The sequence below is a fragment of the Scardinius erythrophthalmus genome (assembly GCF_964197995.2).
Source record: "Scardinius erythrophthalmus genome assembly, chromosome: 25".
Lineage (NCBI taxonomy): Eukaryota > Metazoa > Chordata > Actinopteri > Cypriniformes > Leuciscidae > Scardinius > Scardinius erythrophthalmus.
This window is the reverse complement of record NC_138245.1, coordinates 9,858,526-9,878,519: the sequence shown is the minus strand read 5'-3', so window position 1 is coordinate 9,878,519 and position 19,994 is coordinate 9,858,526. Positions and strand designations below refer to the sequence as shown.

Sequence of the window (19,994 nt, the reverse complement as noted above, 5' to 3'; positions counted from 1 at the left end):
TCGCGCAAAGCGTCATGGAGCGTAGGAATAAGGTGGCTATTAACAAATATTAAAAAAATCAAACATTCAAGCCGGGGACCTCTGGTTGAGTTGACACGGAATGACCCTGCTTCACGTTTTACATACACTGAAGCATAATGAGTCATGATGAGAAACTGTTAAACTTGCATTTCCCCATCCTCCTCTTCTTATTACTAAAAAGACACCATATCTGGAAATGTGGTCGGTCTTCCGTTCTTTCAAGCTTAAGAGATGAGCAATATGCTGATATTATTTTTGCTACTAAATAACTTGTTTAATGTCTGCCTTTAACAAAGTTTAATTGCGGAAAATGATAATTATTCAATTCTATCAATATCAATTCTATATTAAGTTCAATCAATATGCATTTAGTTTTTAGCAATCGTCCTGAAAAAAAAAAAAAAACCTCATCTGGATTCTTTAATTGCAGCTATGGATTTCAATTTGTGAACTACGGGTACATTATTTACAGGTACAATTTTATATATGACTTAATTTATCTATGCATTTGATTTTTATTGTTGTAATCTAACTATTTAATTACAAATGACAAAAATAACCATTCCGTTGCACAAAACAACAATACTAGAAAACCCCTACAACAAAAGCACATCATAAAAGGATCATTATAAAAAAATAAAAATAAAAAAAAAAAGTTCAATATTACTCAAAAGCATTAGTGGTAAAAAAAAAAAAAAAAACTTTGGTTTCTGAAAAAGTCCCAGGCAAGGTTTGACACAAATCATAACCTCTTGACAAACTAATCAGACAAATTGGTTTAACGAAATGCAATTTACTTTCATAAGTAACTTCATCTGGTTAAAACCACCATGAATATCTTCACAAAAGAAGCTTGACTCTGATGAGTTTGAGGAGCTAATGTACAGCAAGTGAAACAAAACATGATAGTTAAAAAGTTTGAAACCTCATGACCATGATTAAATACGTGGAAAAGAAAAAGCAAGCCTCACTCACACTTTCCTCCACAGTAAAACCAGCAAAGAGAACTGAAAACTGATTTGCTAAACATTCTTGTCAGAAAAAAAAAAAAATGCCTACACTTGTCAAATCAGCAAATCACTTGATCCATCCTAGTCATCTAGGGATTCTAAACTCAACTTCAGGCTAGAAAGTTTATTAAACCAAAATCAGCTCTAGTTAGGATCCTCATAATTACGAAAACAGTGTGAAAAAACAACAGGGTTCACTTAATCTGTAATAGCGTGCTGTTTTGATTGAAAGCATGTGTGGATAAAAAAAAACACCCTAAAACATTGGGCAAAATGATTAATTTAAATAATGATGGAGAGCACCACACTTAAAATATAGGCGAATGATATAACTGTTACACATTTATTTAATCTTTTTCTTAAGGAACCACCTAGGTTATATAGAAGAGCATTATTGAGTGTGTTATAACAACAATAATAACAGTTTATTTTGGTCAGATTTTGACGTGGTTAAATCAGTGAGATTTGTGCTAACATGCTAAAAGATTGCTGGAACCAGAAAAAAAACTACTCTATCATTTTCTATTTAAGGAATAAAACATTGTTGGTAAAATTATGGACTGTAAATGAATGAAACACACTATACCATACAATATATCTGGTTTAAAAGCTCTTCATGATTTTCTGGCTCATGATTAAAATGGTCTGTTAGCGCGCTCGTTTAGCCGCCTACCTTCACACACCCGCCGGAACAGAGCCGACAAACTTTGGCGTGTTCAGCTGCAGTCAGACAATCTCAATCCCTTTCCTCCTCAGCAAACTGGGTCATTCCACGAAACAGCACTTGTGGCTCACACGAAAAGAGCTTTGGGAGCGGAAAAAGACGACTGTGCTGCCCTCAATGCGACCTCGCAAGCCGCTCACGTAACGCGCCTGTCACTCACCTACTCAGCGCTCCAGCGCGAACTAGCAGCACCGCGATTTTAGCGTAGAGTCTAACAGCTTCCGGTGTCGGGTGGAATCATGGGCCGCCACCCGACAAAACAAAGGTCATTTGGCAAAAGAGGCAAAAAAAAAAAAAAAAAAAATAGCATATTGATATTGGAATTAAATTGTCAAAATCATAAGGGAAGAGTCTAGTGTGGAAATAGGTGATGGAATTATGGCAATATCAATGAGATCATGAAAGTAAGGAAGACATCTATACATGATTCAAAATAAAGTAGGCATTGTAAGAGAAATGACAAATAGCAGGAAAGAACAAGTTATAATAACAAGACTTAGGATTGGGCATTGTAAATTAAATGGAACTCTTTGTATGTTAGGAAAACATCCCACAGGTCAATGTGATTAATGCCAAGAGGAGGAAACAGTCAGTCACATTTTGATGTCATGTAGAAAATTTACACAAGAAAGGCAAGAGTTGAAACATAATTTACAAGAAATTGGTAGGACAGTATAATGTAAAAAATATATTAGAATTTGGAAAAAGTTAAAAAGGAAAGAAATATTTGTTTTATTTTTTAAAGTCCACGTGAACCGAAAGTTGCAAACGACTTTTCTCCAGTGCTGTGACGTATTTCCCAGTGAAACGGAATATTGAACAGAGGGCAGGGTTTTACTCTAGCGCTCCTCCTCTCCATCTCTCGCTCATTACAGACTAACGATTTGAGGGGAGTGGTTAAGCGTTTCCCAACCCAAGTCCTCAAACCTACGTCATCAGAGAAGGGACGCCATTCCAGACCGGAAGTAACTTTTCAGACTTTGATTAAAGATTACGACGGCAAACAATTTTTTTCTGTGTTTTAACTTGTTAACTTGTTCACCACAAGACTAGTAATATGCGCTAACAAAGTAAATAGGGTCAATTTTGATTTCAGTTGGACTTGAGGACTGGACTGGAAAGACGAGTATAAGTATGAAGTGACATAATAATTGACAGCAGATGGCAGTAATGCAGCTTTATGGATGCCAACTGCCGTAAAACACCAAAGAAGAAGAAGAAGAACAAAGGTCATGATGAGATGTACTCGTGTAATAAAATTAAACTGTGGTTAAATTACTTAGCCTAATCTCAATCTTAATCTAAATATGCATCCTTGACTTTTGAATTCAACGCACAAGAATCCGCAGATAATTTACATCTTCCACACTAACACAAACATGAACATTACGAGCATGACCATTCACTTTGTATGAATTAACTTTCAGAAATTAGCCGACATGAAATCTAACGTTTTCAATATTGCAGCTGCAAGACAAAGTACAAGGCAAAAAATACAAGACAAAGCTCAGAATATCACAACCCGCGCAAAAGGTCCATATGCAATCTGATTTGCCTTTTCAGCTGACAGATGACAGCATGTTTATGGTTAAGAAATTGTGTTTCCCTTTCGAGAGCGGTAACTTCTACATTGTGTCAGCTGATGCTGCAGGAACTCCTCCCTTCTCCACTTTTGTTGAAATATTATGGGCTAACACCAGCTTGGAGCAGCTGGCCAATTGTCACGAAGTATGCAAATACTGACAGGCAGTATAAAATGCATGGGTGCGACAATAGTGTCAGAATCTCTTTCTTCACGCTGTCATCGTTGAAGTTGCAACTGAGGACTAGTTACCTTTTCTTCCTCGCATTCGATGGCTAACCTTAGCAGGATTTGTGTGGGCCCCATCGACCCGCCCCACACCTATGAGTACTGCACCACCTGCCTGGGCCTGGCCCAGGCCGAAGCGGCCTTCTTGGACTCCATGTGCGTGCACTACGCCGACCTGCCGGTGCGCACTTGAGAACCAGGAAGGGTTTTTGCTATTACGGGGTCGAGGCCCACTGCCGCCAGCGAGCCGCTGGTGGGCCCTCTCCCACCCAGAAACGGCGGTGAAGACGAGGCCTGGGGCCATAGTCCTCTACCATCACCACTTTCCACCGGTCCTTTTCACGGACCCGCTGGACTCAACGTGAAATGCTCTGGAAAAAAGGAGTAAGTCGAATTCCTAGGTAATTCTAGTCAGGCCGCCGCCAGGCTGCTTCGAGGAGGAGGACTCCGTTCTTCCTCGACTTCCACGAGCATGTGGTAAAGTCGTGGTCTGCACCCCAATCGGCGCGTGTCCAAAGGGACGAGACGGAAGCCCACGGCTCTGTGCGCATGCCCCCCGTCGAGGAGACCGTCGTCGTGCATCTGTGCCCGTCCGTTCGTCTCTGGGCGTCTTGCAGTTCAGTTCCAATCACTCCCTCCGGCCTCTTGGTGACGCCGTGTAGTCAGTCACTGAGCATTTCTCTGAGGCGCAGAAGCGTGAAGGCTATGAGTCACGAATGTTGCCCCGTCGCTCGTTCCAGCCCTCGTCGAGGTCTCTCTCTTCGTCAGCACCTCGTCCCGCCTAAGATTGACTGAGCAGTCTCTCTTTAATGTTACACCCTTCAAAGCACAGTATGTTTCTCTGCCCGCTTATCTGCTGAGCTGTCATCCTCACATAACGCTGACGCTCAGAGCGCTCTTTGCCCTGTAACAGGGCTTTGTGGATGTATGTGAATCGCGTGGCCGCTTTCCTTCAGTCCAGCCAGCTTTTTGTGTCCTTTGGTTGCTGTACTAAGGGAAAGACATGAACCGTCTCAAAACAGAGACTTTCTCACTGGATTGTGGACGCTGTCACGCTGGTTTATGCTTGTCGGGAAGGTTTATCCCCCTAACATGAGCTCATTCGACGAGGGCTATTGCCTCTTCGTGGCCCTGGTCTAGAATAATGCCTATCCAGGATTTATGTTTTGCTGCTGGCTGGTCTTCTCAGAACACTTTTGCCAGATTTTACAAGCTGAATGTACCGTCTGTGGAGTCTCAAGTGCTTTCGTTGAGTTAAGTTCCTTACTCATCTATTGTGAACTGTTCTAGTTGTACGCAGTGGTTACCGCTACGCTGACTCTGTGTATATGGCTACTAGTGTTTAATACAGCTGTCACCGCTACCACCCTTGACACTGTTTACTTTCATGATTGAGTGCTTATTGTGTTGTGTCTGCCCTGGATCAGTGCAGCCTTAGCTTTCATTGCGTTGTATATGCAAATTTTAATAGTCGGAGCTGATGTTTCATTGGTCTAGTTCCGCCTATCAGATGCGAGCACTCCTAGCAGCGCAGCTATTGGCTGACTGTGTTTCCTCCGTGGCTGTGTGGCTTGGCACCGTTTTTCCGGGCTTTGTTTATATTTTCGCCTGGCTCCGCAGCGCGAGTCTCCGCAGACTGCGCGCGCACCTCCCCAAACCCCCAATAATAACCAACCGCAGAACCATACGTCATAACAGTGTGAGGACGACAGCTCCAGCCCATAGACTGTAAAAAATATGGACAAAGCGTCTGTGACCTCACCCATAGACTTTCTGAAGAACGGGTTTGAAGCAGGCGGGAAGGAAGTCGACCGGAAGTTGAAGCCGGCCGCGTGCCACCATCTTGTAGCAGAACTTCACCTGCAGTTAGCATCCCATTGACTCCCATTCATTTTGGCGTCACTTTGACAGCGATTAACTTTACATCTGAGGGGTTTGAAGACTCCATTTGTCCTTTATTTATTTCTAAAGAAACACGACAATGTATAAAATGCTCCATTACCTTGTAGCTTATGTTATGGCCCCGTAGAAGCAGTTTTTGTAAAAGTAGGCTAACGATTGCGTCATAACCAAGCGACTCTCTGTCGCACAGTAGAGAGATTACCGTATGGACAGGAGGAGAAGCTCGCGTGCAATCGGGGGGACGTGGAGGCAAAATGACAATATAATTAACCAGAATACCTAGCAAAAGTTGCTCCTGCTCCAAGCTCATGGACAATTCCTACTCACACTCTCCGGCTCTGCAAGATTTGGAAGGGAATGATTCAGATTTCTCTTGGCACAGCTACTAGAAGATAGACGGGTTGCTCACGTGGTCCGTGTAACGCTTTGCTCGGTTTGAGTCTGCGCGTCAGGAAAGGAAGTGCTAAGAAATCGCTAAAAATGGGCTTCACTTGTCTCAATTGAGTTCCAATGGGGTCGCTGTGTCCATTTCTTTTACTGTCTATGGTTTGAAGCCGTTTATGGGGGGTATGGGCGGCGCCATCTTGGAAAATCTTGGGAAATCCTAACCCCGCCCACCTTCTGACGCAGCGCGCGTCACTCAGCTCGCTCTGCTACTTCGGTTATCTCTGTGTATATTTTAGGCAACGAAATATGTTATAAAACACCATACTAACTCTTTTCGTTTTCATTTAAAGAAATCTTAAACATTATAGCCACACAAATGTGGTTCAGGCAACGCGTATTGATTATATTCACTGCAAATAACGTTTGCCTATTTATAAAACAAAACAAAATGTAAAACACAAACCTGCCTCTTTTCGTTTTAAATATAATATAAAAATATTAAACATTTTAATATGGTCCAGGCAATATGTGCATTTGTACTAAACAACAGATGTTGCAGTAAACAACATTACAGATCATATTCGTTGTATTAAAATTTAAAATGACAAAACTCAACCCAGTCTCTTTTTGTTAAATTTCAGTTTTATCAATATTAGCTATTATAAAAGTATAAGTAAAAGGTAAAGTTACAAGAACAAATAAAGCAAACAATTCAGTCAAACATACAAAGTCAGCGCTCGATCTAGTCTAACCATACAACGGTAAAGTTAGCTTATAAAGTTATGAAACTTCCCCTCAGCCAAAACGATTAGCCAGGGAACAAATTATAGATTTACGAGACCAAAAATCACCCGTTAGATACACACAAGACGAATTATATCTCATGTTTAACCACTAGAGAGACGCCAGAGTCAGCGGCAAACCTCAGAACGACTAGCCGAGGAAAGGCTGTTCCAGGCGGGGTACATGAGCGCCGAGCGCCCGGTCATCGCTGGATCTCACAACTGGATACAATTTTCATAAATCTTTATAAATAAACCACAGATTTGAGCTTTAAAATCCGCGTGAACCGGAAGTTGCAAACGACTTTTCTCCAGTGTTGTGACGTATTTCCCAGTGAAACGGAATATTGAACAGAGGGCGGGGTTTTACTCTAGCGCTCCTCCTCTCCATCTCTGCTCATAACAGACTAACGGTTTGAGGGGAGTGGTTAAGCGTTTCCCAACCCAAGTCCTCAAACCTACGTCATCAGGGAAGGTCCTCCAAAGCAGAGGGGAGGGGCATTTTCAGATTTTGATTAAAGATTACGAAGCCAAAATTTTTTTGACTTGCATGGATGAATTGTTCACCACAAAATGATCAATTTAGGCAAACAAAGTAAATATGGTCAATTTTGATTTCATGTGGACTTTAAACAACTACATTCTCGTCTGAAAAACTCTTAAAACTACATTTCATGATACAGAAACAGTAGTATTATATTTCAACTGTATTAAAAAATGGCGCTTCTTATATTGTCATTCTCCGTGGCGCTGCCTTGTCAGCTGTCAATCAAGCTGTCAATCAAAGTTAACCACGCCCTTATTGTCATACATTTTATATCTAAATACGATCTAAACTAACGAGTAGAAAAAAATTCACAGCCCTCATGGTTGTCAGGCACTCGGAACCTATCGAAAAATACAATAAAAGTCCATGGGACCAACCTGTAAAAACATGAATTTATGCTGTGAAAACGGACATTTTAACATGGGGGCTATGGACATTTGCTCCCTTTTGGGACCTCGCCCTAGCGGATTTTCAATGTATTGCAGTTTTTCGCACTTCCAGGTAGGCTTCATTTTTCAGATCAGAATGTTGCCGCTTGCTCCCATAGATATCATATAAAGGCTAGATGGCTCAAGGCGGAGTCACTTCCGGCATCACCGGCGGCCATCTTAGGACAGGGCTCTGTGAATTAAGGTGAGTGAGCAGCACGCACACAAATCCTCTTATCTCGCTGAAATCTGGACGGATTTACAAACGGTTTGGTTTCTTACAAACGTTATTAACGTGGCTATAATTCTGAATGCTTAAACATTTTGAACATAATTATTCATATGTATGCAGTATAATAGCTACATCTCTGACGTTTATAACAAACCAAACCGTTTGAAAATCGGTAGAAAATTTAGCAAGTTATGGTTATTTAAAAGTACATGCACCATGTTATGGGTGAGCGAGCACCCTGTCGTAAGATGGCCGCCGTGTGCGGATGTCGAGCTCCATTGGCCAGCAGCGCGGACGAGCCATCTAGCCTTTATATGATATCTATGCTTGCTCCAGCCTGACAGTCTGATGCCGGAAGTGGGCGGTGTCAAAGTCTGATGCCGGAAGTGGACGGAGTTTATGTTTAACACGGTAGAACAAGGAAAAGAAGAAGAGAAGAAGCTAAAAATAAGTTATATCTTTGTTGGATACAACATACTTAACGTTACGTTTATACAAAACGGCTCTAAGTATTTTGTAAGTTAATATTCAACAATACTATTGATCTGTCATTGACACCATTATATGAGAACTGAACTGAGCTGGGTGATAACATCACAGTTTTCTCCAGAATGGCTAATGTAACGTTATATAGATTAATTAACTGAATGAATAACTTTTTTACAACAGAAATGATCAACACTGAACCTACTTAAGCTGGATTATGACACTATTTTGTTCTAGATCTGCCGAGACAAACTTTGTTGCATTATTTTCCTATGATCCATGTAAAGCTGCTTTGAAACAATCTGTATTGTAAAAAGTGCTATATAAATAAAGGTGACTTTACTTAATAAATGTGACTAAGTGAGAATTGTGACGATGGCACTTGATCATGTAGGCCACAGGTGTCAAACTCAGTTCCTGGAGGGCCACAGCCCTACAGAGTTTTGTTCCAACCCTGCTTCAACACACACACACACACACACCTGCACAGGGCCGGAGTGGGGCCACTTTTCAGCCCAGGAGTTTCAGGCCCAAGACCGGTCCACTTTTTTCCATGGTGGAATTCTAAATTAGCACTTTTTCTAAATTGGATAAATGAAGCAACAGTTCAGCTCTTACTATTGTGTAGTTTGTATTAAAGGTCCCATGACATGAAATTTTCACTTTCTGGGGTTTTTTAACATTAATAAGACTTCCCCTAGCCTGTATATGGTCCCCAAGTTTCTAGAAATTTTAATCGGTGTAAATCGAGCTTTTGCTATCTTTCTCTGCCTTTGAGAAAATGGAGGCTCAACCGCGCTGATCTTGAATCTCCTCCTTATGACGTTATAAGGAGGAATGTTACCTCCCCTGTCTCTGCTTTGCCCGCCCAGAGAATATTTTCTGCCCATGAGAAAATGAGCTAGGAAGTAGGAACGCGCGCGCGCGATTTTAGTTTGTCCACGAGAGATATAATGGCTTTTGAGCGAGCGAAGCATAATAATTTCTCAATAATTGCTCAATAATTGGATGTACAAATGAACACCGAAGGGTTAATACAGAGCTGGGCTTGCTGAACGTCTGAAACTAAAGTCTGGATCAGTACCAACTCTCTTTGGCTCAGCTAACGTTACACCTCGGACAAGTAAGTCAACTAATAATACAAGTTGTTGCTTTACTGTTTATGGTTACCTAGCTTGTTACACGTAGAATGTGGCTGTAACATTAGCTATGCAGTTACTTGCGCTAATGTAAAGTTAGATAGCATCAAGTATGTGTGTGAATACACACACTGTAACGCGAGTGTTGTACACTTCTTTGTTATTTGGATAGCGTTTTCCTGTTGGTTATACGGCGTGCGCGATATCCGCATTTCAAGATCGCAGAGCTTGATGTAATTGTAATAAGATAAATTACAGATGTTACAGATCTCTCGTGAAAAGGCAACAGTAGGTTAGCGTTAGCTACATGATAATAACTAAACCATCCGAATAAAGTCCAGACATAATATTTTAAACTAACCATTCGGAAACGTCCTGCTGGAGCCGCTGAGTTGCAACTTCTTCATCCGTTGCTTCTCCATCTGGATCAGATTCTGGGTCAAACTGAAATTCTTGAACGACTGCGTGTCTCCGTGCCATTGCAATATATCCAATGTAAACATGCATGGTCTACCGTTGCCGCAGATGGTCAAGGCCACACCCACCCTCCACCTTACGCCGCCTATCTCCTCCTCATTAACATTTAAAGCTACAGACACCGAAACGGCCCGTCTGAAGGAAGCTCATTCTGGGACTGGCTTATAGTGGCTATAATTCTGCACCGAGACTGAATTTTTGGAAAGAGATTTCAGATACAGTACTAGGGACCACTAAGGCCTATATTAAAGCCTACAAAAAGTAGCATGTCATGGGACCTTTAATAACAAATAATGTAAAGGTTAAATAATAATTCACTTAGACTTTATAAGCAATTGCGACTTTATTTCACACAATTCTGACTTTATATTTCGCAATTCTGACTTTATAACGCGACTTTATATCACAATTCTGACTCTATATCTTGCAGTTCTGACTTTATAAGCAACTGCAACTTTATTTCACGCAGTTCTGACTTTATATCTTGCAATTCTGACTTTATAAGAAGCAATTGCGACTTTATTTCACACAATTCTGACTTTATATCTCGCAATTCTGAATTTATAACACAATTGCGACTTTATTTCACGCAGTTCTGACTTTATATCTTGCAATTCTGACTTTATAAGACGCAATTGCGACTTTATTTCACACTATTCTGTATTTATATCTCGCAATTCTGACTTTATAACTCACAATTGCGACTAGCCTATATCACGCAATTCTGACTTTATATCTCTCATTCTGACTTTATAACACGCAATTGCGACTTTATTTCACGCAATTTTGACTTTATATCTCGCAATTCTGAGAAATAAAGTCAGAATTGCGAGATGTAAACTCGCAATTGTGAGATAAAAAGTCGCAATTATCTTTTAAAATGTTTTATTCTGCGGCGGAAAAAAGCTTCCATACCTCCTGGCCTCTTCCTCCCATCCATCCTCCCTGATGCGCACCGTTACGGTAGGGCCGGCCCAGCTATTGGTAGGCGCCGGCGATGCCGCGGTAGCCCACCTGAGAAAACGTTTTGGAAAAGACGGACTATGGACCCAACCAACTCTATAGGAGGGGAGAACTCTCTCACATGGTACAACCCATGCAGAGGCTGTGCGCTGCGGTGTCAGAATGTGAAACGTGTGTAGCCTATGTAGGCTAACTAACGTGACATTGAAATGTAAAAAAAAAAAACCTTTCCTCGACCGGCCCAAAAGTGAAGCGGCCCACCGGGAATTCTCCCGATTCTCCCGATTACCCACTCCGGGCCTGCACCTGCAGTTTTCAAATAAGACTGAAGGACTTGATTAGCTGATCAGGTGTGTTTAATTAGGGTTGAAGCTAAACTCTGCAGGGCTGTGGCCCTCCAGGAACTGAGGCCCTGTTTACACGAGAACGCTCCCGGGTGACAACGTAAAAATATTTGATCAGATGTGCCTTTCGTTTAGACGGCGACTGCGTTTTTGGGGCTTAAAAACGCAAAAAGGTGAAACCACCCTCCAGGGTGAAAATCTTAAAAACGCTCCACCGTCGCGTTTCCGTCTAAACGGTAAAAACGCAAAAGTCTGTGAAGGCACCGATCAGTGCTTCACATTGCCACCTAGCCGCCTGGAGTGCATACTACATTGAATTTCACACACTTTTGCGTCACCGTATGCACGTAGATTTCCCCCCCATAACGCTCGTCTAAACGCAGAATAAAAAGTGATCACTTTTGCGTTTTCTCTTCAGATCGTTTCCGTGTAAACGTAGCCTGAGTTTGACACCCCTGATGTAGGCTATTGGGTTTTTTATAGTTGGATTGTATCACTTTGTTAGGTTACATATTTATGGTTTGTGATTTAATTTGTTGTTAAGCGTTGTATTTTATAGCATTTGTTAAATTTTCTTTGGAGCAATGCACAACATGCTGCAGAAATGTTCACTACCCTTTTTGTGATAGCAGTATTTTTAAACAGACAAAACGGGACAAATTTAATTATCATTAAAATCCACTTTAAAAAGGCTGCTGTTCATGGAAATATGTACATCTGGAGTTATTTTTTAATATACAGTGGCAATAGATATTATTTTACATTTATCCATTTGGCAGACACTTTTATCCAAAGCGACTTGCATTGTATTTCAAGGTACACATATTTAATAGTAGTCCCTTTGGAATTAGATGGTTTTTCTGCATGATTTAGACAAAATATTAAATTATCTTCATTAACGTCTAAAGGTTACACAAACAATCCACACTGAAACTTAAGCTAACAAAACACAAATAATCATATATTTCTGTATTTATATTTTGTTATAATAATATTTCATATCTATGAATGCATCCCATTAAACATGCAAATACATAGGATAAGTTTGAGTAGGGTTAGAGTTAAAGGAGATGAAAGGCGCCTAAGGATTAACTCCATTTGTATGGAGTTTTGATTTATTTTTCACTTGAGAATTATTGTTAAATGTGTGCCTGCATAACTTTTATAAGATTTATTTTCTTTAGTTCGATTTTGTATTTTTATTTAATTACTATTATTTATTTGGAGCAATTAAATCAAATGTTCAAACGTTATTTGTCAAGATTCAAAAAGACATTTTCGCCTGGCTATACCCAATGTTTAGATCTGTTATGGTATTTATGCAAATTAGCACATACGTAATTAGATTATGCACCGTTTGTCCATGTTAACAAACAATTTAAAAAAAACTTGTAATGCATTTTTTGTTTGTCTTGATGTAAGTAATCAACTCATTAATTTTTATGGTGATATCTAAAGGTTAAAATGTTTACCATATTCACGTGAGAAAAAGAATGAATAGGTGTATGAATACAAAATCAGTTGAGTTTGTTCTGTTGCAATTTGTTCAAGGTTGACCCCCATTTTGGCTTAAAATGACTGGACTAGTAGTATTCGGAAGTATTAAGAACATATGTTATGTATTTCATTATGAGATTGATAATGACCAGTTTATGGTCTTGGCTTGCAGTTTGGTTCAGTAGTTTTTTTTTTTGGTTCGAATTTGTTTTAATTTGTCATTTACTTCAATTACCCATACAACATTTTGTTTAAAAAATATATATCTGTGATATCAGCAGATCATGCATCCTATAAACTATACTACAGATGTTGACTGGCATGTTATAAAATTGTTAATAAATGGAAATGTATAGGAATCTGAATGATCATTTTAATGTTAACTGTGTTAAATAGTTTAATATTAAATTGTTACCCATCTTATTCTCAGATTAATGGAGGTAATGATGTTGGTAATTTAATTGTTTCAGATTGAAAAGTAAATAGTTCTATTCTATTCTATTCTATTCTATTCTATTCTATTCTATTCTATTCTATTCTATTCTATTCTATTCTATTCTGCGCATGGGACTTTTACTGTAAAATTTCGCCATAACTCTGCGTCGCTCACGTTGCGTCGCAGTTCGCTAAAATATTCGCAGTAAGATGGCGCTGTCTGGAGGGGCGGATAGAGGATCTCACAGCATGGATAAGAGCATAACACTCCCTCCGGATGAAATCTTCCGCAATTTGGAGAACGCCAAGAGGTTCGCTATAGATATAGGTATCATCACAAGCAAACTTCCACTCTTTTTCTGTTCTTGTTCGCAGTACAGTCACTTGTGGAGTTTGGACGTGGCAGAGTTTGTTGGGCAGGGCTGTGCTCAAACCTGTTAGCGCGTGCTGCTAATCTGACAGTTCATTCAATGTATGTGAGAAACATCATCAAACATTTATAATGGAGACGTCGAGGCTGTAGATATCAACTGAATAATGTTGATTATAGAAATAAACCCTAACGATGAGATCTGTATTTGTTCTTCTGGACTGCAAAGTGCAATCATCATCATCATCATTATTATTATAATTGTCAATAGTTTTTGATGGACTTTAACAGTTACCCCTGGTGTAATGTGTTAATAACAGAATGATTATCGTATACGATAAGGTTAAGTGTATGTAAATATAGAATAAAGAAACGATTTGACCTCATCTTATCTGACAGGTGGCTCTTTGACAAAACTGGCCTATTATTCCACTGTTCAGCACAAAGTTGCCAAAGTCAGGTCATTTGATCATAAAGCGAAGGTAAGCTTGCAGGTAAGATTTTCTAATTTAACCCCATGACATAGGGTCCTTTTGTTTGGAGACAAGGGAGGGAGTATCAGAAATTTGGATGAGAAATTAATAGACTTAAAAAACAAAGTAAAAAACAAAACAAATATTAATTAATGTTAGATTGAATAATATTATATAAATCAGTCATTTATTTCAGCCCCTGAAAAGCTTCATTAATCAAGTGTACTAACACACAAGGTCTCTGAGCACTTGCATCTAAAATATACAACATATATCATGAATAAAGAAGAGTAAATGTAAGAATTTTTAAAAAAGAAAATGGAACAGTATAAATGTATGTTTGCATTATGTACTTTTTCAACATAATATTTCAGAGGAAACTGTAAAAGAGAATATTGTATGTTAAATGTCTGTTATGAATATGTATGGCTTCAGGTTAGGACCTGTTTTTGTTTCTGGATGTTTTGGGGCTCAGTGCTCTATACCGCTTACTAAAGGGCAGGAGTGCAGAGATAGTACCAATTATTCTTTTAGTTTACTGATTGTCTGATTTGGTGACCAAGGATATGCTGACACCGCTGTCCCTTTGTCTAAAAAGGTCATCTCCACTGTTTTAAGTGTGTTCAGCTGCAATAGATAGCTATCACCACTGTCAGTTAAGTTCCTGCTTGATGGTGTAACAAATTAGCTCAAATAGGAGATATTAATAGTTAATCATAACTTGGTGTTGAAAGTAAACTAAACTGACTGTCTACAAATAGGAACCTTGCATTAGATCCCAGTCTATTAAGGTATTGCAGGAGGTAGTGCATTTCATTTTAACTGGCCAGGGTTCTAATGGTCATACCTTAGTTTATTCTTAGTATGAGCGACTATTAGAAACCAACAGAACAGTGAATTTGTGACCACCAACAACTTAATCCCTGTCAGTGTGAACAGGACTTTTAGCATGGCACGTATATGAAAGGGGGAAATTCAGGTAAAAAAGTGAGATCATGAGAAGGGCCAGTGTCTACACATTGCTTTGCAGGGCCGTGCACATACCTTTTGAGGGGCATGTGTTGAATGTGTTTTTATATTAAGATTATTTAGTAAGTCTACATAAAAGAAAGAAATGGTCACATCTTCATGACAAATTTAATAACACTAAATAATAGTCTCAAAAGCTTTAGATTTATTCACTATTAATAACAACCATAATAATAATATAGATAATATAGATATACAGGGTTTCAGGACTGGTTTCAGGACTGCTTTAGCCCTAAAAAAACATGTTTTACTACATTTATACATGTAAAGACGAGCGGAGAGTATAGAATAGGCTAGCCTACTATAGATTAAAAAATTAGCTAGATAGCGAATACGTGCATATTAACTAGGGCTGTAACGATACACCAAATCCACGATTCGGTTCGTATCACGATTTTTGACCCACGATTCGGTTCGTATCACGATTTTTTTTTTTTGGGGGGGGGAGAAAAAAAAAGAATGATTTTTATTAAAACAATATTTTTTATTAAATAACATTTGTAAAACCTTTACAAACTGAACACCAAAGAACAAGATTAACTATGCAAATTATTAACAATATAAATAGCCATATATAAAATAAATAGGCTAAATAGCCAAAGCTATAACACGTATGTTTTCTTTGTAACAAAATACTGTTGAAAAACAAACCGAACTAAACTCCATTGTGGTGATGATTCGAGCATGTTGAAAATTCTCCTTCAATCAAGTTCTCTTACATTTACAAAGTAGGCTAAATTAAATGGCTACTGTTTCACACTGAGGTAACTGAGGCTTACTGCCTGTGCTGCAAACCACCAATCAAACCTTACAAATTGAGGTAAATTGTGTTTTTTCTTGCTTTTCCCCAGTCTTAAAGTGAAAAAGGTAGTATTTAATTAAATACATTTATGGTGAAATTACTACATTTTATTTAATTAATCGCATTTATTGTCAATCTGTTTTCATTTTGACCACGAACCATGCGCTGTCACTTTAATTCAGCGCGTGCAGCACAAAAGAAATACTCGTTGCGGAAACGATCGCTGCACTGCTGTATACACACGGCAACTGGAACGGATCGACAGACGGCAACCGTGTGCAGTCTGAAAGCTCTGACCGGTTAACATGGGTAGGCTACGGAAAAAATATGCACCGCATACGCACTGCAAACGGAGTATGTGTGAAACGGCCGTTACTCTGAGAGTTGGAAGGGGTGTGTTGCGATTTTGCCTTCTCACACCGCGAAACAGGATCGTGGATCCGAGTGTCGCGATTTCGATTTCGTATCGCGTATCGTTACAGCCCTAATATTAACAGCCTTTAATTAACCATAATTTAATATTATTACCATAACATGATTAAATGTTAATAAATTAAGTGTATCTGCAGCAATCATAAATCAAAGAAGAAATTTCTTTGAAATCTATCTAGGTGACGAGGATCACTCAGTGTCTCAGTCTCTTTTTTTTTTTTCGATGGTAAAAACAAATTATATGTTGTTGTATTACTTATCGATATATTGTTAACATTTTACAACAGTCAAACTCAAATGTAGTTACAGGGTTTTTGACCAGCAAATGTGTGCAAATTTTCATTTTGTCCGTGACAGTCCGTCATTAAAACGGCGCCGGCGGCATCACATTACATTTTCATCAACAGGTTACAAACTAGTTTGTTGTAGCTATATAGGCGCTCAGTTTTTCCTGTTGTAAAATACATTTGGCCAAAATCTCATTTTATAAAAGATGAAATGCTACTGTATGCACAGGCTATTTAAGTGTAGCCTATGTATTGGCTATGACTAGATGGCAAATGCTAGACCTCTCTCTGAGATCCCACATGTCTTAGTCAGATATCAAATAAATAAAATATGAGCCTTTATAGACATAGTGTTTAGTAATTATTCAAACAAAAAGATCTTTGTTTACCCTTGCAAAACTTCATTCAGCTGCTGTCTGCTTGTGCGGCTGCTGCGGAACTTCAGTTCTTTCAGTCAAAATAGAGGAGGCGGAGTTATCAGGTTTAATGACAGTTTGAGGATCGAACAAGATTTACTCAAGCTCTTTTTAAGAACTTTCATTGGCTAGATATTTGTATAAATAGACAGACAGACATAAAGGGTGACAAATAGCATTGATTTATTGAAAAAACAAACAAACAAAAAAACACCACCACCAAAAAAAAGGGCACCTCGGAAAGGACATGAGCTCTACCTGTGCATGTTGCTTTGATTTCGGTGATTGTTTTTAACAAGTGCACCACCAATCAAATTAAGGATAATGGGTCAGTCCCGGCTCCAGGACAAACTACTTGGGGGGGCTTTTACAATTTTTAGGTGGGCTTGCGTGACGACGGGGGGGGGGGGGGGGGGGGGGGGTTAATAAGACGTGCGCGAAATGTGATTGGAAATATTTCGTGGGGATATCGCGGCGAAATGTGATTGTTGTCCATCATTCTGCGCAATTGTTGAAAAAGAAAAACGTCACGTCGCAACATTTGACATATTTGCATTTTAAACTATGAAGGCGAGCACTTTGAGCGAAGGTGAGTTATGTCGGTGGAGAAGTACTATCAAATCCCATTCAATTTTTCACTATAGAAAGTGAAACTAAAAACTGACCGATGAGAGCTGAATCTACTTAACATGTGCTGATAACGTATAGGCCTAACCTTAATTTATTTTCTTAATATTTCTCTTGTGGCCCATGGTGAAAAAAATGAGAATTATTTCATGTTAAACACGTTGTTTTTTAAATGAGGACTAATATAACATCTTCATCGCTGCGCGTCGGTTATGCAGTGATGCGCTATGAGATTATTGCGGGGCTAATTAATTGTAGCCTAATATTGATTTGATAATAAAAGTAGCCTAATAATTGTAACAGACCTTATGTTTGATTGTGTATTATGCACATTAATTCTGGATGTGCTGGCGCTCGTTCTATGTGTGCAATGCATTTTAACCTCGGGGCTAAAATTCAAAAATTCAATGCAATTAAGGTCATGCATTGCATACTTGGGGTGTCACGGTCTTCGGATTTTTCTCTCACGTGTGTGAAAAGACGTTTAATAGCCTAAAGTAAAGAACAGTTCAGGCAGTTCTCGTTTATTGTTATCTTATTCATAAAGTGTTTAGACGAACCCTGCACGAACGCTCAGTCACATAATCATCATTCAGATCACCGCAAGGGGGGCTTGAGATCATCTTAGGGGGGGCTAAGCCCCCCCTTGACGCCGGGCCTGTAATGGGTATTTACAAAGTAAACATTTCAGACATCATCTCTTTTGGTAATGTCGTCCGAATCGCTCAAAACACAGAATTATCTGAGTTAGCTTGGTTTTTAGGCTCCGAGGCCGCCACGATCTGTACACTTTTTTTTTTTAGTGTTTACTCAGGATTTTATGAAAAAAGGTGACTGTTAATAATTAATAGTTATTAATCATAATATTTAATTGCTGATCAAAAGTTTGTGGTAGAAAATAATGAAATACAAATTATTATTATTTTTTTTAGGTAGTGAAAATAACTTGATGCTGACATGGCAATAACAAATAAGAAGATAAAAAACTCTATATTTTGTGGGTATTATTTATACTATATAACTTTATACTTGGTTTTAACACATGTTATTTAGGAAAAAGTAATGCAAACAAAGACATTTTAGTACTGGTTTCTTGTTGATTGTCTTGTTGAACAAATGCAGAAACACTCACCAGTGTGAACATAATAAAGTAATGATTGCCTAATCGGTAGCTACAGTAGTAGTAACTGCATAGGATTATACACATCCTCAGTATGTGTGAGAATAACCTGACAATGGATTTACCTATATTAAGTATCTCCATGAGTAATCACTTATGGCATAGTTATAAGTGTCTGACTTTATGGATAAGTACACTATCCAAATATATGCTTGTCCATCTGTTATTAGAGTGATACTTGTCTTGGAATGTCATGTCTTGAAAATAAATCTGGTTATTTTCTAGAATCATGTTGGTTAAAACTATCTAGTTGTAATAGTTGGTTTGAATCTAGTTGTAATATTATATTATACATATTATATTTAAATTATGGTAGCACTTTACAGTAATATTTTGTATGTAAACATTAGTTAACTTACAACAATAATTATACAGTTATAATTATCATTTATAATAAATATAATTATTGTATTATTATTAATTGAAGTCTTAGTCTTGTCATTTTACCTGTGGATGTCATGTCTATTTAATCATGTATTATAATTTTTTATTTTTACTGGTTTCCAGGAAACAGATGGTGACCCTCTTTATGAGATATCTGTACAGGAAGAGATTACTGCCCGTCTTCACTTTATCAAGTTTGAGAATGCTTACATTGAAACCTGCCTGGATTTCATTAAGGACCACTTGGTTAACACAGAAACCAAAGTTATCAAAGCAACTGGTGGAGGGGCGCACAAGTTCAAGGATTTGATTGAGAAAAAGTTAAAGCTAAAGTGAGTAGAATTTTAGAGCTTACTGAGAACAGCAATACAGACATGCTTTGAGTTCAAGGATTTGAATAATCAAGCATTTATTGTGTATTGTTGTAATGGTAGTTGTATATATTTTTTTCTCTTAGAGTGGACAAAGAGGATGAAATGACTTGTCTGATTAAGGGATGCAACTTTGTTCTGAAGAATATCCCCCATGAGGCTTTTGTGTATGCCAGACACGCTGATTCTGAATTCCGGTTCCAGAATACACACCCGGACATCTTCCCATACCTGCTTATAAACATTGGATCTGGAGTCTCAATAGTAAAGGTACATCTTGCACTGGGTCTACATGTCTTTGTGACATTGACACACTACACACACACACACACACACACACACACACACACACACACACACACACACACACACACACACACACACACACACACAGAAATGCTGAGTTTGTGGAGTGTGGACTGTGACTTTCTAAAGGGAG

At 38.7% G+C, this 19,994-nt stretch overlaps 2 protein-coding genes across 12 annotated transcripts in view; one reads left to right on the top strand and one right to left on the bottom strand.

Annotated features, from left to right (window-relative positions):
• Window positions 1-1,984, bottom strand: part of rap1ab (RAP1A, member of RAS oncogene family b) — a 73,103-nt gene extending 71,119 nt beyond the window's left edge. For both annotated transcript variants that reach the window (XR_014029453.1, XM_081357174.1), the window contains exon 1: window positions 1,705-1,984. The gene's annotated coding sequence lies outside the window, so the exon portion shown is untranslated. The remainder of the gene's footprint in view (window positions 1-1,704) is intronic.
• An 11,383-nt stretch (window positions 1,985-13,367) lies between these two features.
• The window catches only part of pank4 (pantothenate kinase 4 (inactive)), a 50,866-nt gene continuing 44,239 nt past the window's right edge, over window positions 13,368-19,994 (top strand). For 3 of the 10 annotated variants that reach the window (XM_081357823.1, XM_081357817.1, XM_081357821.1), the window contains exons 1-4: window positions 13,391-13,512; window positions 13,954-14,036; window positions 19,308-19,516; window positions 19,642-19,825. In XM_081357823.1, coding sequence (XP_081213949.1) covers window positions 13,395-13,512; window positions 13,954-14,036; window positions 19,308-19,516; window positions 19,642-19,825 — 594 coding nt within the window. In that variant the 5' untranslated portion in view covers window positions 13,391-13,394. Of the gene's footprint in view, window positions 13,513-13,953; window positions 14,049-18,552; window positions 18,618-19,307; window positions 19,517-19,641; window positions 19,826-19,994 lie in introns of those variants that run through there. The other 7 variants (XM_081357822.1, XM_081357819.1, XM_081357824.1 and 4 more) reach the window with 6 other exon arrangements.